The 19,440-nt window shown below is 43.5% G+C and overlaps 1 protein-coding gene across 1 annotated transcript in view; it reads left to right on the plus strand.

The window, feature by feature from the left end:
• The window catches only part of TRANK1 (tetratricopeptide repeat and ankyrin repeat containing 1), an 85,908-nt gene that overhangs the window by 46,538 nt on the left and 19,930 nt on the right, over positions 1-19,440 (plus strand). Inside the window, exons 9-15 of the mRNA XM_011953349.1 lie at positions 1,018-1,179; positions 4,341-4,595; positions 6,552-6,728; positions 7,390-10,269; positions 13,454-13,653; positions 13,944-14,081; positions 18,832-18,978. Coding sequence (XP_011808739.1) covers positions 1,018-1,179; positions 4,341-4,595; positions 6,552-6,728; positions 7,390-10,269; positions 13,454-13,653; positions 13,944-14,081; positions 18,832-18,978 — 3,959 coding nt within the window. The remainder of the gene's footprint in view (positions 1-1,017; positions 1,180-4,340; positions 4,596-6,551; positions 6,729-7,389; positions 10,270-13,453; positions 13,654-13,943; positions 14,082-18,831; positions 18,979-19,440) is intronic.

The raw sequence follows: 19,440 nt of genomic DNA on the forward strand, positions 1-19,440 counted from the left end.
ACTGGGCCCAGGAAATTGAGAGATATATGGTGTCAAGCTGAATGTATTTGCTGGGCCCAGGACTGAGGAATGTGCCTGATTTCTTTCAGTAGTTAGATGTTGCCGTGTGCTAAGCCATCTTTCTGCTATCACTCCCTGAATTGTATCAGTTATCTATTGCTGCATAACAAAATACTCCAAATTTCATGGCTTAAAACAACAAGCATGCTGGGTGTGATGGCTCACGCCTGTAATCCCAGCACTTTGGGAGGCTGAGGCGAGTGGATTATGGGGCCAGGAGTTCAAGACCAGCCCGGCCAAGATGGTGAAACCCCCTCTACTAAAAACACAAAAGTTAGCTGGGTGCAGTGGCAGATACCTGTAATCCCAGCTACTCGGGAGGCTGAAGCAGGAGACTTGCTTGAACCCCGGCGGCAGAGGTTGCAGTGAGCCGAGATCACGCTACTGCACTCCAGCCTGGGCGATAGAGTGAGATTCTGTCTCAAAAAAAAAAAAAAAAAAAACACCCAAAAAACCAACTTGCATTTATTTAGCTCCTCATCCTACAGGTCAGCAATTTAGTCTGGGCTGTTCTTACGGCCTTAACTGAACTTATTCAAGTGTCTGCAGTCTTTGCTGATGTTGGCTGGTTTCTTTCACATTTATAGGGCCTCAGTTTAGACAACTAGGCCGATTCCTTCCTATTCTATGTTGTCTCTTGTCTCTCAGCAGGCTAGCCTGACTTGTTTACATGATGAAGGCAGATCCTCAAGAGAGTCAGCTTCTTGAAGGCCCAGACTCAGAACTGGCACAAAAATCACATCTACTGCATACTATTTGTCATAGCAAGTCATGAAGCTAGTCCAGAATCAGGGGAGGGTGGAGGGGAAGGAGGCTCCACTTCTTGATGGGAGGAGTGGCAAAGTCATATTGCACAGCATGTGAATATATGGAAGGTTGGAGAATTGTGGTTATTTTTGCAATCTGTAACAGCTGCAATTTCTGTACTCAGAAGCATTACCTGATGCTGTTTTGTAGGATTCAGCAATGGTGATGGACCCACTAGTGAAAACGACATTTTCAGGAAGGTCTTGGAGCAGCTGGTAAAGTATATGAACTCAGGAAACCGGTTATTGCATAAAAACTTTCTGAAGCAGGAAGTAGTTCAGAAGTTCTTGCGCCTCCTTTCTACTCTGCAAGGTAATTTTTTCCACAACATTCAATTATGTTAAAAGTGATGATTTATGTTCATTAAAATTCTTTTCTAATATCTGTTCAGAAATTAATTTTAAAAAATAAAGATAATGTATCTACATGTAAAACATTCACACAGTACAGAGCATTCTTTTTAATAGGTGTAAAATCTATTACACACCCCTGAACTTCAACCCCTAAATCCCATCCCCAGAAACAACCTGCTACTAGTTTTTTATGTGTCCTTCTATAAATACTATTTGCATATACAGTCATTTAAAAAATACTATAGATATTTCTCTCTTCAATACATATTGGCTAATATTGGAGTATAAAGTTATTGTAGAATTGAATGTTCTTTTTCATTATGGGGAAATCAGGAAACTTCCTGAAAAGAACTTTAGATGACAAAAATTTAAATAATTTGAGAAGATTCTAGAAATTATAAGTAGGTAAAATTTAGTATTTTTAAAATGGACACTTCATAAGGCTGAGATGTCTCCATTTTACAAAGAGAGCAGGAAGGCATGGCCAGAGAAACCTCAAATACTCAGGGTATGCAGCAGATGATAGTATTTAAGGCTTGGAGTTTAGCATTCAAGTCTTGTTTCCACCACATACCAGATCTGTGACCTTAGGCCAATTAATTAACCTCTTTAAGCTTCAGTTTCTTCATCCCCTTGCCTTGGCTAGGGCACTAACCTCATGAGATAATGGATATAGAACACTTAGTCTAATGTCCTACACATAAAATGCTAGTACTTATTAGCTGTTAGGATGGGATGAGATGAGGTTAGGTTGTCAGCCTTTCTTTCCTAGGTATCAGTGAGTCAAAGATAACCAGCATACCTGTTAAATACACTCTAGGATGGGGCCACATTGTATGGGATCTATTAGATGTAGACATTCTGTACAAACCACATCTAGGGAGCCTTTGGTTTTTGGACTTAATGTCATTTGATCCACAGCCCATGAAGACTGTCCTCATTTATATTTAGGGTTGTGAAAATAAAACCTTATTTAATGGTATTTGGTAAAAATCTCATAAGAGCCCATGTGATGGGAATGCTGCTTCTCCAATGTCCTTTGTGTCTTATGGACTATGTTCCTGTGCCTCCTTTGTTTCTCTGTAGGGTATTGTAAGTGTTGGTGTGGGTTCTTCTTTCTCTCACTTTGGCTTGGTTACTTTCCCCTTTCCTCCTATTCCTTACTCTCTGTACCTTTCTTGAAGTTCTCTCCCTCAACTGTCTTCCAGAGTTGAGTGGGTCTATAATCCACCCAACCTTTTTGATGTTTTTCTGTCTTCATTTTTCCTTTTTTTTCCTCTTTGTATCCTTAACTGGCCACAGGGTAGGCTGTTTATAACTCTTCCTATTGAAAGTGACAGACTCCAATGGGCTAAAAATTGGCAAAAAAAGTTACTTTTTTGACTCTCATAATAAAAATGCCAGGCTGGCTTCAAGTACAGCTGGCTTCAGGGAGCTCACCAATGTCACTACGACCCATTGTCTCCCATCTTTCAACTCAGCTCTTCGCTAGTTGGCTTCCATCTCAGACTCTCTGTGGAAATGTGATTGAGGTCTCTAATCTCTGACTTGCCCCACATTTCTGGACTTGTGGACCCATCTGTCTCTCTCTCTCAGTGGTTCGAACAAATGTCCTAGGCTTCACTTCGGATCGTGATGTATACCTCTGCAGCTAAATGTGATCAGAAGGATGGAGATTCTTGATTGGCTTAGGTCCAAATCACATGCTACCCTATCCCATCCATACGCCAACGGAGAGTGCCAGAAGGTGGGAGAGGGCTGTTACCAGATGATGAGCGAATAGATTCTGAGGGACAAAAATTGCAAATGCCTATTTAAATAGTTTGCCTTTTACACTTTTATTTTGATTCCTGTTAAAATAAGATGATAGACTAGCCTATATTTAATTTCTTCTTATTTTAAAATGAACATTTTAAATATTAAAATGAATATTCATTTTAAGAAAACTTGGAAAAAGATGGGAAGCAAAAACTAGCAAATGTAAATCAAGTTGCTCTTATTTAGGTAATCCTTGATTTTTCTCCCCTTCTGCTCTATCTCCCTGCTTTCTTAGTGGTAGGGTTGCTAGACAAAATACAGAATCCCCTGTTAAATTTAAATTTCAGATAAGCAATGAATAATTTTTTAGTATAAGTGTGTCCCCAAATATTGCATATATATATACTTATACAAAAATTTATTTGTTGTTCATCTAAAATTCAAATTTAATTGGCATCCTATGTTTTTATTTACTAAATCTGGCCATCTACTTGCTGAAGATCTGATTAAAATGTTTTCTACTCTTGGCCGGGCTCATTGGCTCACATCTGTATCTCAGCACTTTGGGAGGCCAAGGCAGGTGGATCACAAGGTCAGGAGATTGAGACCATCCTGGCTAACACGGTGAAACCCCATCTCTAAAAATACAAAAAAGTGGCCAGGCGTTGTGGCGGGCACCTGTAGTCCCAGCTACTTGGGAGGCTGAGGCAGGAGAATGGCTTGAACCGAGGAGACAGAGCTTGCAGTGAGCCGAGATCGCACCACTGTACTCCAGCCTGAGTGACAGAGTGAGACTCCATCTCAAAAAACAACAACAAGAAGTTTTCTACTCTTAAGATTCACCAGCAGTATGAAGTGGAATAACTTTTATCCTGTCTTTAGACATCAAAGATCAGATGGAAACATTTGTTTATCATGAAGAAAAATCAAGAATTAAGAGATAAACCATCTTCTCATGGTTACCTTATGGCTCTTGACTTTTTAATTGTTCTGTAGTATCTCTCTGTATTTCAGTATTTATTAGGAAAAGACACTCTTAATATCATGCAAAATTTAAGTCAGGCTTTTGCCCTTCTGATCTCAGCAGAATACTCTGAATTCAAGTATTCTGTGTTAAGACACAGTCACATTCTTCTGTCTCTTGGGCCAGGGTCTCTACCCTTCATAGGGTATTTCTAATCTTCCCATGAAGTCTGAAGGTCATTACACTGATGTTCACGAGGCTAAGCAACATGACCCAAATAATTAATTACTTGTTTATATAATCCATGTTAATTATATATGGATGTTGGGTTGTGATTGGGGAAAGAAGAGAAATCATATGAACGTTTTTGGAATGTGTCTTACTCTTATTTTTGAAAGAAATTCCTCCTGACCTGGTCTGTGATATTAATCAAGACTGTGCCATCATCGTCTTCAAATTCTTATTGGAAAAACAGAAATGGCCTGAGGTGCTTCTGCTGCTGACCCGCAAAGTAAGTGGAGAGCCACCGCTTGGAGATTGCCTCATTAAAGACTGCAACTTCTCAGACCTTGACATCTGTACCGTCATCCCCCACCTCAGCACCTGGGACCAGCGGAAGAAACAGCTTCTGGGCCGCCTGATAGACAGTGGAGGTGAGAGTGACTGGATGCTAAGCGTTGGAGACTTGTGCACATTCTCCACATGATGGAGTCCAGGCCACTGCCTGCCTTTCCCTTGGTTTTGGAGGCACCATGAAGTTCACCCTTATTGTCTACCCTGTATATTCTTGTTTTGAAACAGTGATGGAGGTTACTGCCCTGTAAGTGAGTTGCCCTTGAGGAACTCTGCATTTTTTGTGAATTCCAGTTACTACCTTTCTCTTTTGTATGGGAAACATCAGGTGTGTGAAGGGTCCTTGGCTCTGGTTTAGCCTACAGCAGTCATTTCCTCCTGACCTCTGGCTAGACTTTGACTCGCAGTGGATATACTGTGTGGATCCTTGTCTACTCCTGTGACATTCTTTTCTGATCAACGGATTGGGATTAAAGATGCTTGTTTTTAAAGAAACAGTCAAGTAATTGGTGGGTGGAAGCATCTGCTGCTTTAATGAGAACTATCACGCATGGCTGGGTGTGTGTCTGGAGTTTGCAGACATCTTGCTGAATTGGCTTTTATTTCCAAGCTGATTTAGAAACACCAACCGCCTCCTACCTCTGTCCCTCACACCTCCACTAATGCCACTACTAACTGTGTGGCCTTGGGCATGCCATTTATGCCTTCATCTCCTGATTGGTAAAATGGGAATAAATAGGCCCCCTTTCTTAGGGTTGTTTTGGATATTAAATGAGTTAATGTGTGCAGGCTTTTAGAAGAGTGCTTTGGCTATGTAGTTCTCTGCTTGCTTCGTACTGTATGAGGAAACGTCTTTCATGAGAAGAGACATTATGTGTTATCAACAACACATAATATGTAAGATATAACAGTGACACACAAGACATTGTGCGTTATCAATAGCACATTGATCCTTAGCCCTCAAAGTGCCACACACCTTGCAAAGCCTTTAGGTGTTGGCTCTGTCCACAGCTTTCAGGAGGTAGATGAGGTGGCTTCTACAATTTATTTTTTTAAACTCCTTCCTTAAGTGGAGTGTTACTTTCTTTGCCTGGAATCCACAGCTGTCATGAATTCCTGTTTTATTCCTTGATTCAGCAAGCACTTATAGAGCACATCTCAGGATCAGGTGCTGGGAACCAAGCCCACAGAGGTGAGTGTGCAGCTGCTGCAAGTGTGTTGAGGAGACTGCAGATCTACCGTGGGTGGGTCTGCCTTCTGGTGGAGGTTGGAGGCTGGGGAACTTCGATGCAGAGGAGTTGTGTGGACTGAGCTAAAAAGAAGGTGATTTGGGGTGGAGAGATGTGAGGGAAGATGGCAGTTGAGAATAGGAGCTCGGTAGAAGCAAGGGTTATGGCATGTTCTCACTCAAAAGTGGGAGTTGAACAACGAAAACACATGGACACAGGGAAGGGCACATCACACACAAGGGCCTTTTGGGGGTGGGGGACTAGGGGAGGGGTAGCATTAGGAGAAATACGTAATGTAGGTGACAGGTTGATGGGTGCAGCAAACCACCATGGCATGTGTATACCTATGTAACAAACCTGCACATTCTGCATATGTATCCCAGAACTTAAAGTATTTTGTGTATACACACACACACACACACACACACACACACACACACACACACATAAAGAAGCAAGTGATGTAGAAAGTGTCCTCACACTGATGTTAGGCAGGGTTTCAGTTCTCATGCCCTGTCCTCATGCCAGGACAGTGGGAATGATGGGAACTATGCTCCTGTGGTGGGGAGCTGGAGAGGAGGTGGGGGCAAGGCTCCCGGACAGCATGCTTGAAGGAGCTGGGCTTTCACCTTGTGGCTACTGGCAGAAGCCTTTGCCTCCCAAAATGGGTGCTGGCAGGAGGATCTTGGAAGTTAGGTAAACATGAGCTCTCTTCCCTTGCAACTGAATAACTGAAGCGGTCCTTCACTCGTCAGGTGAGCCAGGCTGTGCCTGCTCACATTGCCCTTCCCTTCTGCCCTCTCCCAGCCTTGCCTGATGGTCTTCAGGAGAGCCAGGAGAGGCCACTTCTCATGTGTCTGAAATATGAGGACTTCGAGTTGGCTTTCCTTCTCTTGACCAAGGGCGCAGACCCCCGTGCTATTTCTCTCACGGAAGGTGATACTCCTTTGCATGCAGCACTCCACATCTTTCTAGAGATCAAAGGTAAGCCCTTGTTTTTTAAGCAGCCTTTTCCTTGAGGAGGAAGCTGGATATTAGAACTGATGCTGTTTTCTGGTCTTTCTTTTTGTGTAAACCAGTGATCTGAAAAAGGCCCATTTCTTGACCAGGCCTGCCCTTGTCACCTGGCCCCTCACTTGTAGCATGATGGGAAGAACTGACCACCATGGTGAATGGTCAGGGTGGGTTGATGGAGGATTCTTAAGTTCCAGAGTTGACTGTTGGTAGTTGAAAAGTACTTTCCGTTTATTTGTATTATTTTCAGGAGTCTGCATATGAAGGATCTTGTTAGAATCTTCTATGGTTATTTCAGGACGTTTGGACTGGATAATTCTTTGTTGTATGGCACTCTCCTGTGCATTGTAGGGTGTTCAGCAGCATCCCTGGCCTCCACCTACTAGCTGCCAGTGACACTCCCCCAGCTGTGATAATAAAAAATGTCTCTATCTATACATTGCCAATGTCCCTTGGGGAGTAAATCACCGTTGGTTGAGAACCACTGAGTTCTTTAATGGAGTTCAGATTTTTGGGGGAGTTCAGCATTCTGAGATGTCCCTGGCTGGCATCACTCTCAAACCCCAGGGTCTGCTGTCCCCTGAGAAGAGTGGCTCAGTGCTCACAGGGGTTTTTCTTTTGTGCCTTTCAGCTGACATTGGTTTTAGCTTCCTCAACCATCTGTTGGATCTGTTTTGGTCCAACCCCACCGAATTCGACTACCTCAACCCCAATGTCCAGGACAGCAATGGGAACACGTTAATGCACATCCTCTTCCAGAAGGGCATGCTAAAGCGCATGAAGAAGCTGTTAGACCTGCTCGTGAAGTTTGACATCAACTTCAACCTGAAGAACAAAGAGGGCAAAGATGCACGGCACCGGATTAAGAAGAATGATTCTTTGCTCTTGGCCTGGAACAAAGCTCTGATGGAGAACAGGCGGAGGAGCCGGCAGGACTCTGCTGCCCACCTGGGGAAGCTCCCAAGGTCCACTGCCCCTGGTCACACATCTCAGCTCAAGTCCCAGGGTTCATTCAAGTCAGTGCCATGTGGTGCTACTGCCAGAACCCTGCCTGAAGGAAGTGCAGTCCCTGACAGCTGGGAGACTCTCCCAGATACCCAGGTGACCAGGGAGAAGCCTGGAGCTCTTAGGCCATGCTCTCTGAGAGACTGCCTTATGCAGGACATTACAGTTTTGATTCAGCAGATTGAAGTGGATCCGTCTTTGCCAGAGGACTGTCTTCAGAGCTCTGAGCCTCTGGAGGCAGGAGCTGGCAAGGAAGGAAAGAAAGATGAGCTCCAGCTGACCCTGGATGCAGGGGCCCCTGACTGTAGTGAGGCAGGGGAAGGACATGCTCAGGTGGGCCTTGGGGCCTTGCAGCTTGTGCCTGCTGATAACAGAGGGAAGGAGGGCAATGACGATCAGGATGACTGGAACACGCAGGAGATTGAGGCCTGCCTCCAGGACTTTGATAACATGACGTGGGAGATCGAGTGCACTTCAGAAATGCTGAAGAAGCTCTCTAGTAAGGTAATGACTAAGGTCATCAAGAAGAAAATCATCCTTGCCATTCAGCAGCTGGGAAATGGCAAGTGGACCCAGGGCCTGCAGAAGCGACTGAAGCACCTGAAAGGAAGCATCCAGCTCTTTGAAGCTAAGCTGGACAAAGGAGCCCGGATGCTGTGGGAGCTCGCCATTGACTTCTCCCCTCGATGCAGTGAGAACCCTGAGAAGATCATTGCCACGGAGCAGAACACGTGTGCAATGGAGAAATCAGGGCGAATCTACACGGAAATCATCCGGATTTGGGACATCGTCTTAGATCACTGCAAACTGGCTGATTCCATCAAGGCCATCTGCAATGCCTACAACCGGGGCTTGTCCTGTGTCCTGCGGAAGAAGCTGAAGGGTATCAATAAAGGCCAAGTGTCAGCTAACATGAAAATTCAAAAGCGTATACCCCGCTGCTATGTGGAGGACACAGAGGCCGAGAAGGGCAGGGAGCATGTCAATCCTGAGTACTTTCCCCCAGCCAGTGCAGTGGAGACAGAATATAACATCATGAAGTTCCACAGCTTCAGCACCAACATGGCCTTTAACATCCTCAATGACACGACAGCCACAGTGGAGTACCCCTTCCGGGTGGGTGAGCTTGAGTACGCGGTGATCGACCTCAACCCCAGGCCACTGGAGCCCATCATCCTTATTGGGCGAAGTGGCACTGGGAAGACAACCTGCTGCTTGTACAGATTGTGGAAGAAATTCCACGTTTACTGGGAAAAAGCTGAGCAGGCAGGAAGCCCGTTGCTGGCCAAACAGGTCTGGCTGAAGAGAAGGTTGGAAGTGGAACCCGGAAAAGAGGGTCCAGGTGGGGAGGAAGAGGAGGAGGAAGAAGACGAGGAAGAGGAAGGTTCTATTGAAGTGGAAACAGTAGAAAGTATAGATGAGCAGGAATACGAATCCTGCGCAGGAGGAGCCAGTGTAGAGCCAGCAGGGGACGGCCAAGCTGCAGAAGTATGTGCACCAGAACATCCCCACCAGCTGGAGCATTTACATCAGATCTTTGTGACCAAGAACCACGTCCTATGCCAGGAGGTACAAAGGAATTTCATTGAGCTTTCCAAGTCCACCAAGGCCACCAGTCATTACAAACCACTGGATCCCAACATTCACAAACTCCAGGACCTGAGGGACGAGAACTTTCCTCTGTTTGTCACTTCCAAGCAGCTGCTTCTCCTGCTTGATGCTTCTCTGCCCAAACCATTTTTTCTGAGAAACGAAGATGGAAGCTTGAAAAGAACCATCATAGGATGGTCCACACAGGAAGAGTCAACCATCCCCAGCTGGCAAGAGGATGAGGAGGAGGCTGAGGTGGATGGGGACTACAGTGAGGAGGATAAAGCTGTAGAAATGCGTACAGGTGACAGTGACCCCCGGGTGTATGTGACATTTGAGGTGTTCAAAAATGAAATATGGCCCAAAATGACCAAAGGGAGGACTGCCTACAACCCTGCACTGATTTGGAAAGAAATAAAATCTTTTCTGAAGGGTTCTTTTGAGGCCCTCAGCTGTCCCTGTGGGAGACTCACTGAAGAAGCATATAAGAAATTAGGGAGGAAGCGGTGCCCCAATTTCAAGGAAGACCGGAGTGAGATCTATAGCCTCTTCTGTCTGTATCAGCAAATCAGGTCCCAGAAAGGTTATTTTGATGAAGAGGATGTTCTGTACAACATATCCCGGAGGCTGTCGAAGCTCAGGATGCTCCCATGGTCCATCCACGAACTCTATGGTGATGAGATTCAAGACTTTACCCAGGCCGAGCTGGCGCTGCTGATGAAATGCATCAACGACCCCAATGCTATGTTCCTCACAGGGGACACGGCCCAGAGCATCATGAAGGGCGTGGCCTTCCGCTTCAGCGATCTGCGTTCTCTGTTCCACTACGCCAGCAGAAACACCATAGACAAGCAGTGTGCTGTCCGGAAGCCCAAGAAGATCCACCAGCTATACCAGAATTACAGGTCCCACTCAGGTAAGTCCAGGCCTTGGGCTTGCCTACTGGGGGTGCTTAGGCACAGACTTTGGGCTGCCTTTGAAGCTGAAGACTAGCTCTTGTTAGGTTTTTACAGTTGAAGTAAGGGTAGTATTTTGGAATTTGTTAGTAAATACGCTCATGGACAAGAGATAGTATGATTTTGGCCACTGCTCCTTAAGTTGATAATTTAAGCTGTGGTTGGGTGGCAACTGACCTTTAAGTAATTGTATCTCAAGGAGTTTGCCATAACATGAATACATTTCAGAGCAAACATTTAAGCTGTTTGAGAACTTTCATTAAAGCCCTTGGGAAGTACCTGCTCATTCTTTATAAAGTAATATACCAGTTACAAGTCATTAATCCCTGAACCAGGTTTTCTCCCAAAGGGAAGGAAAAAAAAAAGGGAGGGTGGTAGGCAGTGGGAGTTAACACACACTCTGGTGCTTTTCATTTGTGTCTTAGTTTTGCCCCCTCTCTGTGCCAGGCACAACGCTAAACAGTTTATCTGTAGTACCTGTGCTTAATCTTCATAACACCACTGCGAGGTAAGCATCAGTCCCATTTTATAAAGGAGAAACTAAGGCACACAAGTTTAAATAACAGGGTACCAATGCTAGAATATTTCGTTTGTGGTTTATAGATACTAACAAATTTACCTCCTTTGGCCTACAAATATCTGTGAACAATATGGTATATTGCTTTACATGTTTAAAAACTTTAATGGGATCATGGTGGACATCTCTTTCTGCAACTGGGTATTTTTGCCTAATGTTATATTGTTGAGATTTCTTTATTTCTTTTCTTTTTTCTTTTTTTTTTTTTTTTGAGATACAGTGTTGCTCTGCTGCTCAGGCTGGAGTGCAGTAGCGTGACCTCGGCCTACTGCAACCTCCACCTTCTGGGTTCAAGTGATTCTCCTGCCTCAGCCTCCCAAGTAGCTGGGTTTATAGGCACCTGCCACCAACCCCAGCTAATTTTGTATTTTTAGTAGAGATGAGTTTTTGCTATCTTGGTCAGGCTGGTCTTGAACTCCTGACCTCAGGTGATCTAACCACCTCGGCCTCTCAAAGTGCTGGGATTGCAGGCGTGAGCCACCGTGCCCGGCCTGTTGTTGAGAATTTTGCATGTCGATAATGTGGAGTTCTAGTGCATTCATTGAGGTTCACATAGCATAAAAGGCACCCATTTGAAATGTGCAGTTTAGTGTTTTTTAATGTATTCACAAGATTGTGCAACTATCACCATCATCTAATTCTAGAACATTTTCAGAAATTAAAAACCCCCTCAAAACCCATAACTATAGCAGTTACTACTCATTGTGTCCTTCCTCCCACTCCATGGCAACAACTCATCTTTCTGTTTCTGTGGATCCACCTATTGTGGACATTTCATATGGGTGGAATCATATAATGCATGGCCTTTTGTGTCTAGTTTCTTTTACTCAGCTTAATGTCTTCAAGGTTTATGCATGTATAGTATATATCAGCACTTTATTTCTTTCTATGGTTGAACCATCTTTTATTCTTTGAATATGGTTACATACAAAATTACTTGTCTAGTTCCCTAGAAGGCCATTTAAATGGATTCCACTGCACCTTTCGTTCCCTTTTCTGATTCTCCTGTTAATGTAGATATATCTTTGGCCCCTGCTAACTCCTAATGGGAAGAGAACCACAGTAGAAGCTTATTTGCTTAGATTCAGCAGTTTCCAAAACCTTAGACTTAATTGCTTTATATTGCATACTTTTAATAACAGTAGTACTGGACAGTCACATTTTCCTTTCACTATTTGGTAACCACAATGGGGATACATATGCCCATTTCATGATGTTCTACCTAGACCATTGTATTCTATCTGGTGTTAGAAAAGTGCACATGGCCTCTAAGAGTAGTGGAGAGACCCAGGAAGGTCTATGTTCAAGTCCTATCACTTGGAGATATTTATTAACTTCTGAGACCTCAGAGTTCCTGTTTGTAAAAGTGCAGTTGTCTCATCTGTCTCACTGCATTGTTGTGAGGATTTGTTGTTGTGAGGATTAAATGGGATGACTTTCTTTTTTTTTTTTTTTTTGAGACGGAGTCTTGCTCTGTCGCCCGGGCTGGAGTGCAGTGGCCTGACCTCAGCTCACTGCAAGCTCCGCCTCCCAGGTTCACGCCATTCTCCTGCCTCAGCCTCCCAAGTAGCTGGGACTACAGGCGCCCGCCACCTCGCCCGGCTAGTTTTTTTTGTATTTTTTAGTAGAGACGGGGTTTCACTGTGTTAGCCAGGATGGTCTCGATCTCCTGATCTCGTGATCCGCCCATCTTGGCCTCCCAAAGTGCTGGGATTACAGGCTTGAGCCACCACGCCCGGCCGGGATGACTTTCTTTTAAGGTGCCTGCTGTATGATAGGCATTCAGTCAATGTCACTATTAATGTCACTTCAGATGTTAGAGAGGAAATGGGACCCAGGGAAAAATCTCTTTGGAAAATCCTCTCTCCTGCTCTGACATTTTTTCTTAGTGTAATCCTCTCTCAACTGAGTATAAACCTGGGGGAAAAGGGTGATAGAGGCGTTGGTTGCTGTCCTTAGCTCACATGCAGCACTGTTTTTACCATGGTAATGTTGCTTCTGACTCTGTGAGCACCAGTGGGAGAGGACAAAGTTATTGTGGTTTTCTTACCAAAGTCAATACCAGCCCCTTATGAGAGCATTCTAACAGCTCTCATTGTTTTTTTTTTTTTCTTTTCTTGTTTTTGTTTTTGTTTTTTAGTTGAGACAGAGTCTCGCTCTGTCACCCATGCTGGAGTGTGCAGTGGTGTGATCCCGGCTCACTGCAACCTCTGCTTCCTGGGTTCAAGCGATTCTCTTGCCTCAGCCTCCCGAGGTCTCATTGTTTATATTACATTTTTGCCTTGACTCTTCTTTGTGAGGTAATTTTCTCTAATATGAATATAGATTGGGGAGGAGATCCCACAAAACTCTCTGAGCACAGCAACATATATCTGCCTTCTCATCCACTGCACCCAGAGAGCTCAGGGCTGCAATGGTAATCAAATGGAAACTGAAAACAGGCTTGCAATTATACATACTCTAGGGGTCAGATCTGCTTGTCAGGAAAAACATGTCCTCCACCCCAAATAACCAAAAACTCAGCCATGTTGTTCATTATCCAACTTGGGGTTTCTATTTCGTTCCAGGAATCCTCAATCTGGCATCTGGAGTGGTAGATTTACTTCAGTTCTATTTCCCAGAATCTTTTGATCGCCTTCCAAGGGATTCTGGCCTCTTTGATGGTCCCAAGCCAACTGTTCTGGAGTCTTGTAGTGTAAGCGACTTGGCAATTTTGCTACGAGGGAATAAAAGGAAAACTCAGCCCATTGAATTTGGAGCCCACCAGGTGAGCTGCTTGGGATTTTATGTTTTGAAATAAAAGATAGTTTGCAATTAAAAAAAGGTTTGAGAAGCTAAATTATTCTGCAAGGTAGCATTAAAAACAGTCCCTGTCCCACACTGGGTGAGTTCCAGAGATGGCTGAGTGAACAAGTGTTTCAATCTTTCCCCTGGCCTGCCTGACCATGTTTATGCTGGCCATTTCTCTTTAAAAACATTACCTTCCTCCCATAGAAACACCCTGAGGCTTACTGAGGTTTTCTCTGTAGAATTTGATGTTCTTTTGTTTTTCTTCAGGTAATCCTTGTGGCCAATGAAACGGCAAAGGAGAAAATTCCAGAAGAGCTGGGGTTAGCACTTGTGCTAACAATTTATGAAGCAAAAGGCTTAGAATTTGATGATGTCCTCCTTTACAACTTTTTTACTGATTCTGAGGTATGTCACACCTAATTCTTTTCACACAATGAATATTTGTGTATGAGCTGAACTTCACTCTGGGGAAGAGAATTTGGAGCTGAGGGTAAGAGAGTTTATCACAGGCTCCTGTTTGTGTTTTGGAGCATCATTCATTCAGTATGAGGTTTTGTGTGTTTAGATGTGGGTTTGACATTAGCTGTGGGTTGTTTCACAGTGTGTCATGGGCTGGTTCCCCCTGTGCCCTGCCTTTCTTTGGCTCTCTAGTACCCAAGTGCCGGTGTACAGTTCTCATTAGCCACTGTTATCCTTGGCTCCCAGGGATGCCCAAGTTGGAGCAAGCTCTAAGGAGAGCCTTACAGATGAAGCCAAGGTTAGCAATGTCCACCCTGTGATGACAGAACTGGGTAAGGTCAGTTCATAGATAGAGACAATTCCAGGAAGACAAATGAGGCTTGGTTCCTGCCCTCTGGATCAGGTAATATGGGGGACAAGAACAGCTTCCTTGCATGGGAGACCCCTCTAGCATGGCTTTACTACCACTGCTTGCAGCCCATGCAGATGGTGGCAGCCAAAGAGTCCCCACATTGACCCCCAGTGACCTCTGTATTGGTCCACTGCTTTCACTTGGCTCCTGAGTCCTTGTGGGTTTTTCTCCCCAAGCTTAGCTCATTATGGGTAGAGCCATCAACTCATGGCCATTGTCCTGGGTTTTCTAGCCACTGTTTTCTCTTTTCCACCATCTTTTGGTGGAGACTCAGGCTGGCTGCTGACTGTACTGTGGGGTCTTCTTTGGGGACTTAGCTGGCTGTGTCCCAGTCCTTGTTGCAGACTTCCATTGCACATGATGCATGCTTAAAGGGGTTATGTTATACCCAAGTCAAGAACACTGTTGGCTTTAACACTTTGCCCCAGAACTGACCGTTTAGATAGAGTCCTTCCTTTTTTTCTTATCATTTTTTAAATGTTATTTTGCCTTAATAACACAACTATTATAATATTGCTATAGGCGCTATGCAGTTTATAGAGTCATTGTCTCACTCCACCAACCCTCTGAGGTTATATGTATTTTTATTACTCTCATTCCATTTTTTAAAATTTATTTTTATTTTTATAGAGGTATGGTCTTGCTGTGTTGTCCAGGCTGGTCTCAAACTCCCGGCCTTAAGTGATCTTCCCGCCTTGGCCTCCCAAAGTGCTGAGATTATAAACATGAGCCACCTTTATCTGTAGATAAAGCAGAAGATCACTGAGATTAGTAAATTTCTCATAGTTATAACGTAGATGGTAGAGCCTGGAGATGAACTCAGATGCTTTGAGTTCTAAATCTCTTTCCATTTTCCTTCCTTTTAAAGCCTCGCATGCGAATTGAATTCCAGAACCTTCCACAATTAGCATATCACTGCGATTCCTTATGTACATTCCTTTCCTATTAAATTTTGCTAATAAAATCAGATGCACACTCATTAACCCTGGAACCATTTTTACCTCTGAGGACTAACTTTTTTTCCTAATGATACATCCATCGGTCATGGTTGGACTGAGGCTCTCCTAAAAGAGGAAGGGTAAGACTTTGTTGTTTCTGTTCTTTATTAAGTACCAGTTGTATGCTTGTGCGAGTAAGAAACTCAAGGAGCTCTGGACTTCAGGATCTGTAAATTGTGGTTGGCTTTATTTGTGAAAGAAAAATCCAGTTTTGTGTCTTACCTTGATCCTGGAAGTGGCGAAGGCTCAGGTATCTTGACCCTGTGCCCCCACCAATGGCTCAGGGAGTTGCCTGAAATTAAAAAAATCCCAAACGGAATCTTTTGTTAACATCCACTTCATCCTGTGTACACAGTAAGACTTCGGGGAATACTTTGGTTGGGGTTCTTCCTGGTGTCAATGTGACCATGCATTCCCTGGCCCAAAGCACACTCTCAATTTATCATTTACAACCTCCAGGCCAAAGGGAATCAGTCAGCAGATGAGAGGAAATGCTTTCATAAACGGAGAGGAAAGACAGGTCCCATATATCCTCAGCCTCTTCTGGTCTGGCTGCTTACGTGGGGTTTCTTTCAAGGTAACTGAAGGCTGCTGAACAGTGATTGCTATTTGAACTTGGGGAACTGTGGAGAGCTCTTCTCTCTCCTTGACCTCTTCTTCCATCTCATTTATATTTCAGGCAAGCTCTCTCTTTGAAGCAGCTGTTATCTGGGCTTATATATGAGTGGGTTGAGGGGTATGGTGCTTGTTGGCCTGATTTGTGATTCTTCTCTCTAGAGGGTTTATTGTTACCTGTTGAACCACATGGTCACCAAAGCCATCTCCTGAGATGTGAAAGGGACCACAGAACGGCCACCCCAAAGCTTTTTGTAGGATGTTGTCTTCTTTTGGGGGAGAGGAAGTCATTCTTCCAGTCACCCTCAAGCTATCCTTCAATGGGGACTTGGAAGGGTGACTGCCATTTATACCTTGCCCCAGTGGGACCTCCTTCGTTTCATACTCGTGGCAGTGGGACAGGAGGGACTTTGAAAACTACAACCTTTATGGTTTGTCTAATTGACCTAGAGAATAGACCCCTCAAAGGTAGACTTGCTAGTAAAATCTAAGCCTTTTCCTTCACAATTGATGGTACCAAGAGAAGAAACTGGAAGACTTTAAATTTTCCTACTTCTATTCCCACAAATGTTGTAGGCCTGTATCCTTGCTACAAGTACATAAGCGCACTCCTAAAAGGCCCCACCTTGGAAATAAAATATGTTTGATTCATGAAACAGGCCATTCGTGTGCCATCTGAGCAGCTTTTGCTTCTCTTACAACTGTTTTAAAATATACATATACACCGTGGAATACTATGCAGCCATAAAAAAGGATGAGTTCGAGTCCTTTGTAGGGACATGGATGCAGCTGGAAACCATCATTCTCAGCAAACTATCGCAAGAACAGAAAACCAAACACCGCATGTTCTCACTCATAGGTGGGAACTGAACAATGAGATCACTTGGACTCGGGAAGGGGAACATCACACACCGGGGCCTATCACAGGGAGCGGGGAGAGGGAGGGATTGCATTGGGAGTTATACCTGATGTAAATGATGAGTTGATGGGTGCTGACAAGTTGATGGGTGCAGCACACCAACATGGCACAGGTATACATATGTAACAAACCTGCACGTTATGCACATGTACCCTAGAACTTATTTAAACAATAAAAAAATAAAAAAAAAATACAATGTGTTTCCCTAGCCCTTTCAACATTAGCCAGTCTCTGTCTCATGCTACCTGCCAGGAAGATCCTCTCAAATGTCAAGCACTTGGGTCTTCTGCCTACTTTCCTTGGCAAACAATTTTGTTGTCTGCATAGCTTCACAAAGAGGCCAGTCACAAATATGTCCTGAAGATGGTTTTAAACCTTCCAACTACTTAAGTGATTTCATGATTTCAGAACATGGCGATTAGTACTATAATTGATTGGTAGCATAACCATTCTTATTTAATAGACAGTGTTTAAGGCATTTAACCTTGTTTACATAGTTTAAGTGATGGAGTAACTTAAGGCAGGTAATAAACTCTATCCACTTCACCTTTTCAGCATGCTTTAGAAATTACATAGATGGTAAGTAGCACCATTTTATAAAAAGGAAAGTAAAGGCTAGGAGAGCTACTCTCACAAGACACAGGAAAGTATGAAATATGAAGTTTCTTAAGAATTTTGAGTTTTAAATTCTGCATGTAATCTGGGCACTTCAGTTTTACTGGGATCTGTAAACTACAGCCTGCTGGCCAAATCCAGACTACTGGAGTTTTTTTATGGCCTGTGGGCCAAGAATGGTTTTCACATTTTTAAATGGCCAGAAAAAAACCCAAAGGAAAATAGTATTTTATGGCATATAAAAATTATATGAAATTTAATTCCGTGTTCCCAAATAAAGTTTTATTGGAACATGACACATTCATTCATATACTTGTTGACTGTGGCTGAGTTAGTACCAAAATGACAGAGTTGAGTAGTTGCAAGAGAGATCATGTGACTTGCTATGATAAGAATATTTATTATTTGACACTTTCAAGAAAAAATTTACCAACCCCTGGTCTTCGTAGTCACTTTGGTTTTGGGGTTTGGGTAAAGGAAAAAATGGGTAAAATATCAACTATTAAACATTGTACTAGTCATTTGACACTGATTATCTGTTTTTATTTTCTCAACAAAGTTGGGTAGTATTATCCTCATTTTATAGAGCAGGATAGTAAACAATGTGTACAAAGTTGCATAATTAATAAATGGAAGAACTGAGATACAAATTTTTTCTGTCTGATCTCAGAGTCTACCTTGCACATCATAGAACTGGATTTTCTTTATCATCAGCTAAATAATTTAGTTAGAATATTCTGCCACATGTGTCTTAACTGCTGACCTTACGTGCATCTCTTAACCATGTTGTGAGAAGGGGTGAGGATTCATTCCCCTGTCCGTACTGATTGTAGAAATTCTTTCAATGAGAATAATTCCCTGAGCCCTTAGCATTCTTTTCTGGAAGTGGTCATGTGTGCCTGGCTTCTTAGCTATCTTGGTCTAGTGTGTGGGGAATTTTCACAACTTCCCTGATCTCTGCTTGTGCAAGCTAATCTCCCTCCTATCCATTCTAAGATCACAGGATGGATCTTCTTCAAAGTTGGGGTTGAAGGCCTGGTTCCCCAATGAGGCTTAATTTTCCTTGAAGCTCAGGGAGGCTGTATGCATAGTTCAAAAGCATATTCTGTTGGTCTTCACTCTTTTGTTGTTGTTCAGGCTTATAAGGAATGGAAGATCATTTCCTCATTCACACCTACATCAACTGACTCCAGAGAGGAAAACCGGCCATTGATTGAAGTACCCCTGGACAAACCAAGCTCTTCTCAGGGTCGATCTCTCATGGTGAATCCAGAAATGTACAAGGTGAATTTCTGCCATTTGTCAACACATGTACTTGATATGGAAGTAGTAAAAAAGGCCTAGAAGAGAAGATGAGAAAGAAAAATGTTTGAGCTTGTACTTGGCTGGTTTTCCTCAGCAACAGGGAATGGAGGATAAGAAAGGGAGGGGCAGGGATCTCAGTTTTGGTAAATTCCCTTTTTCTTAGTAGAGAGCTGGGCTTGATGGGTGAGCACTATCTGGAAATGGAAGGAGGAGGGTTGTACTTTCTAGTTCACCTCTGGAACTCAGCTTTGTTCAGAAATTTTGATGCAATCATAAGGTAGGTGGAGTAATTCAGTACTAGTGATAGTTACAATAGAAGTGTATGATGGTCTAATTTTTAAAAGTAAATCACAGCAATCATGTAAGATGTAACCTTTGAGATAAACTGTGGACATGGGGTCTGTCTGTACCCTTCCAGTGAATCTTCCACTGTAACTTTCA

Source organism: Colobus angolensis, unplaced genomic scaffold (assembly GCF_000951035.1).
Source record: "Colobus angolensis palliatus isolate OR3802 unplaced genomic scaffold, Cang.pa_1.0 Scaffold36, whole genome shotgun sequence".
Taxonomy (NCBI): Eukaryota; Metazoa; Chordata; class Mammalia; order Primates; family Cercopithecidae; genus Colobus; species Colobus angolensis.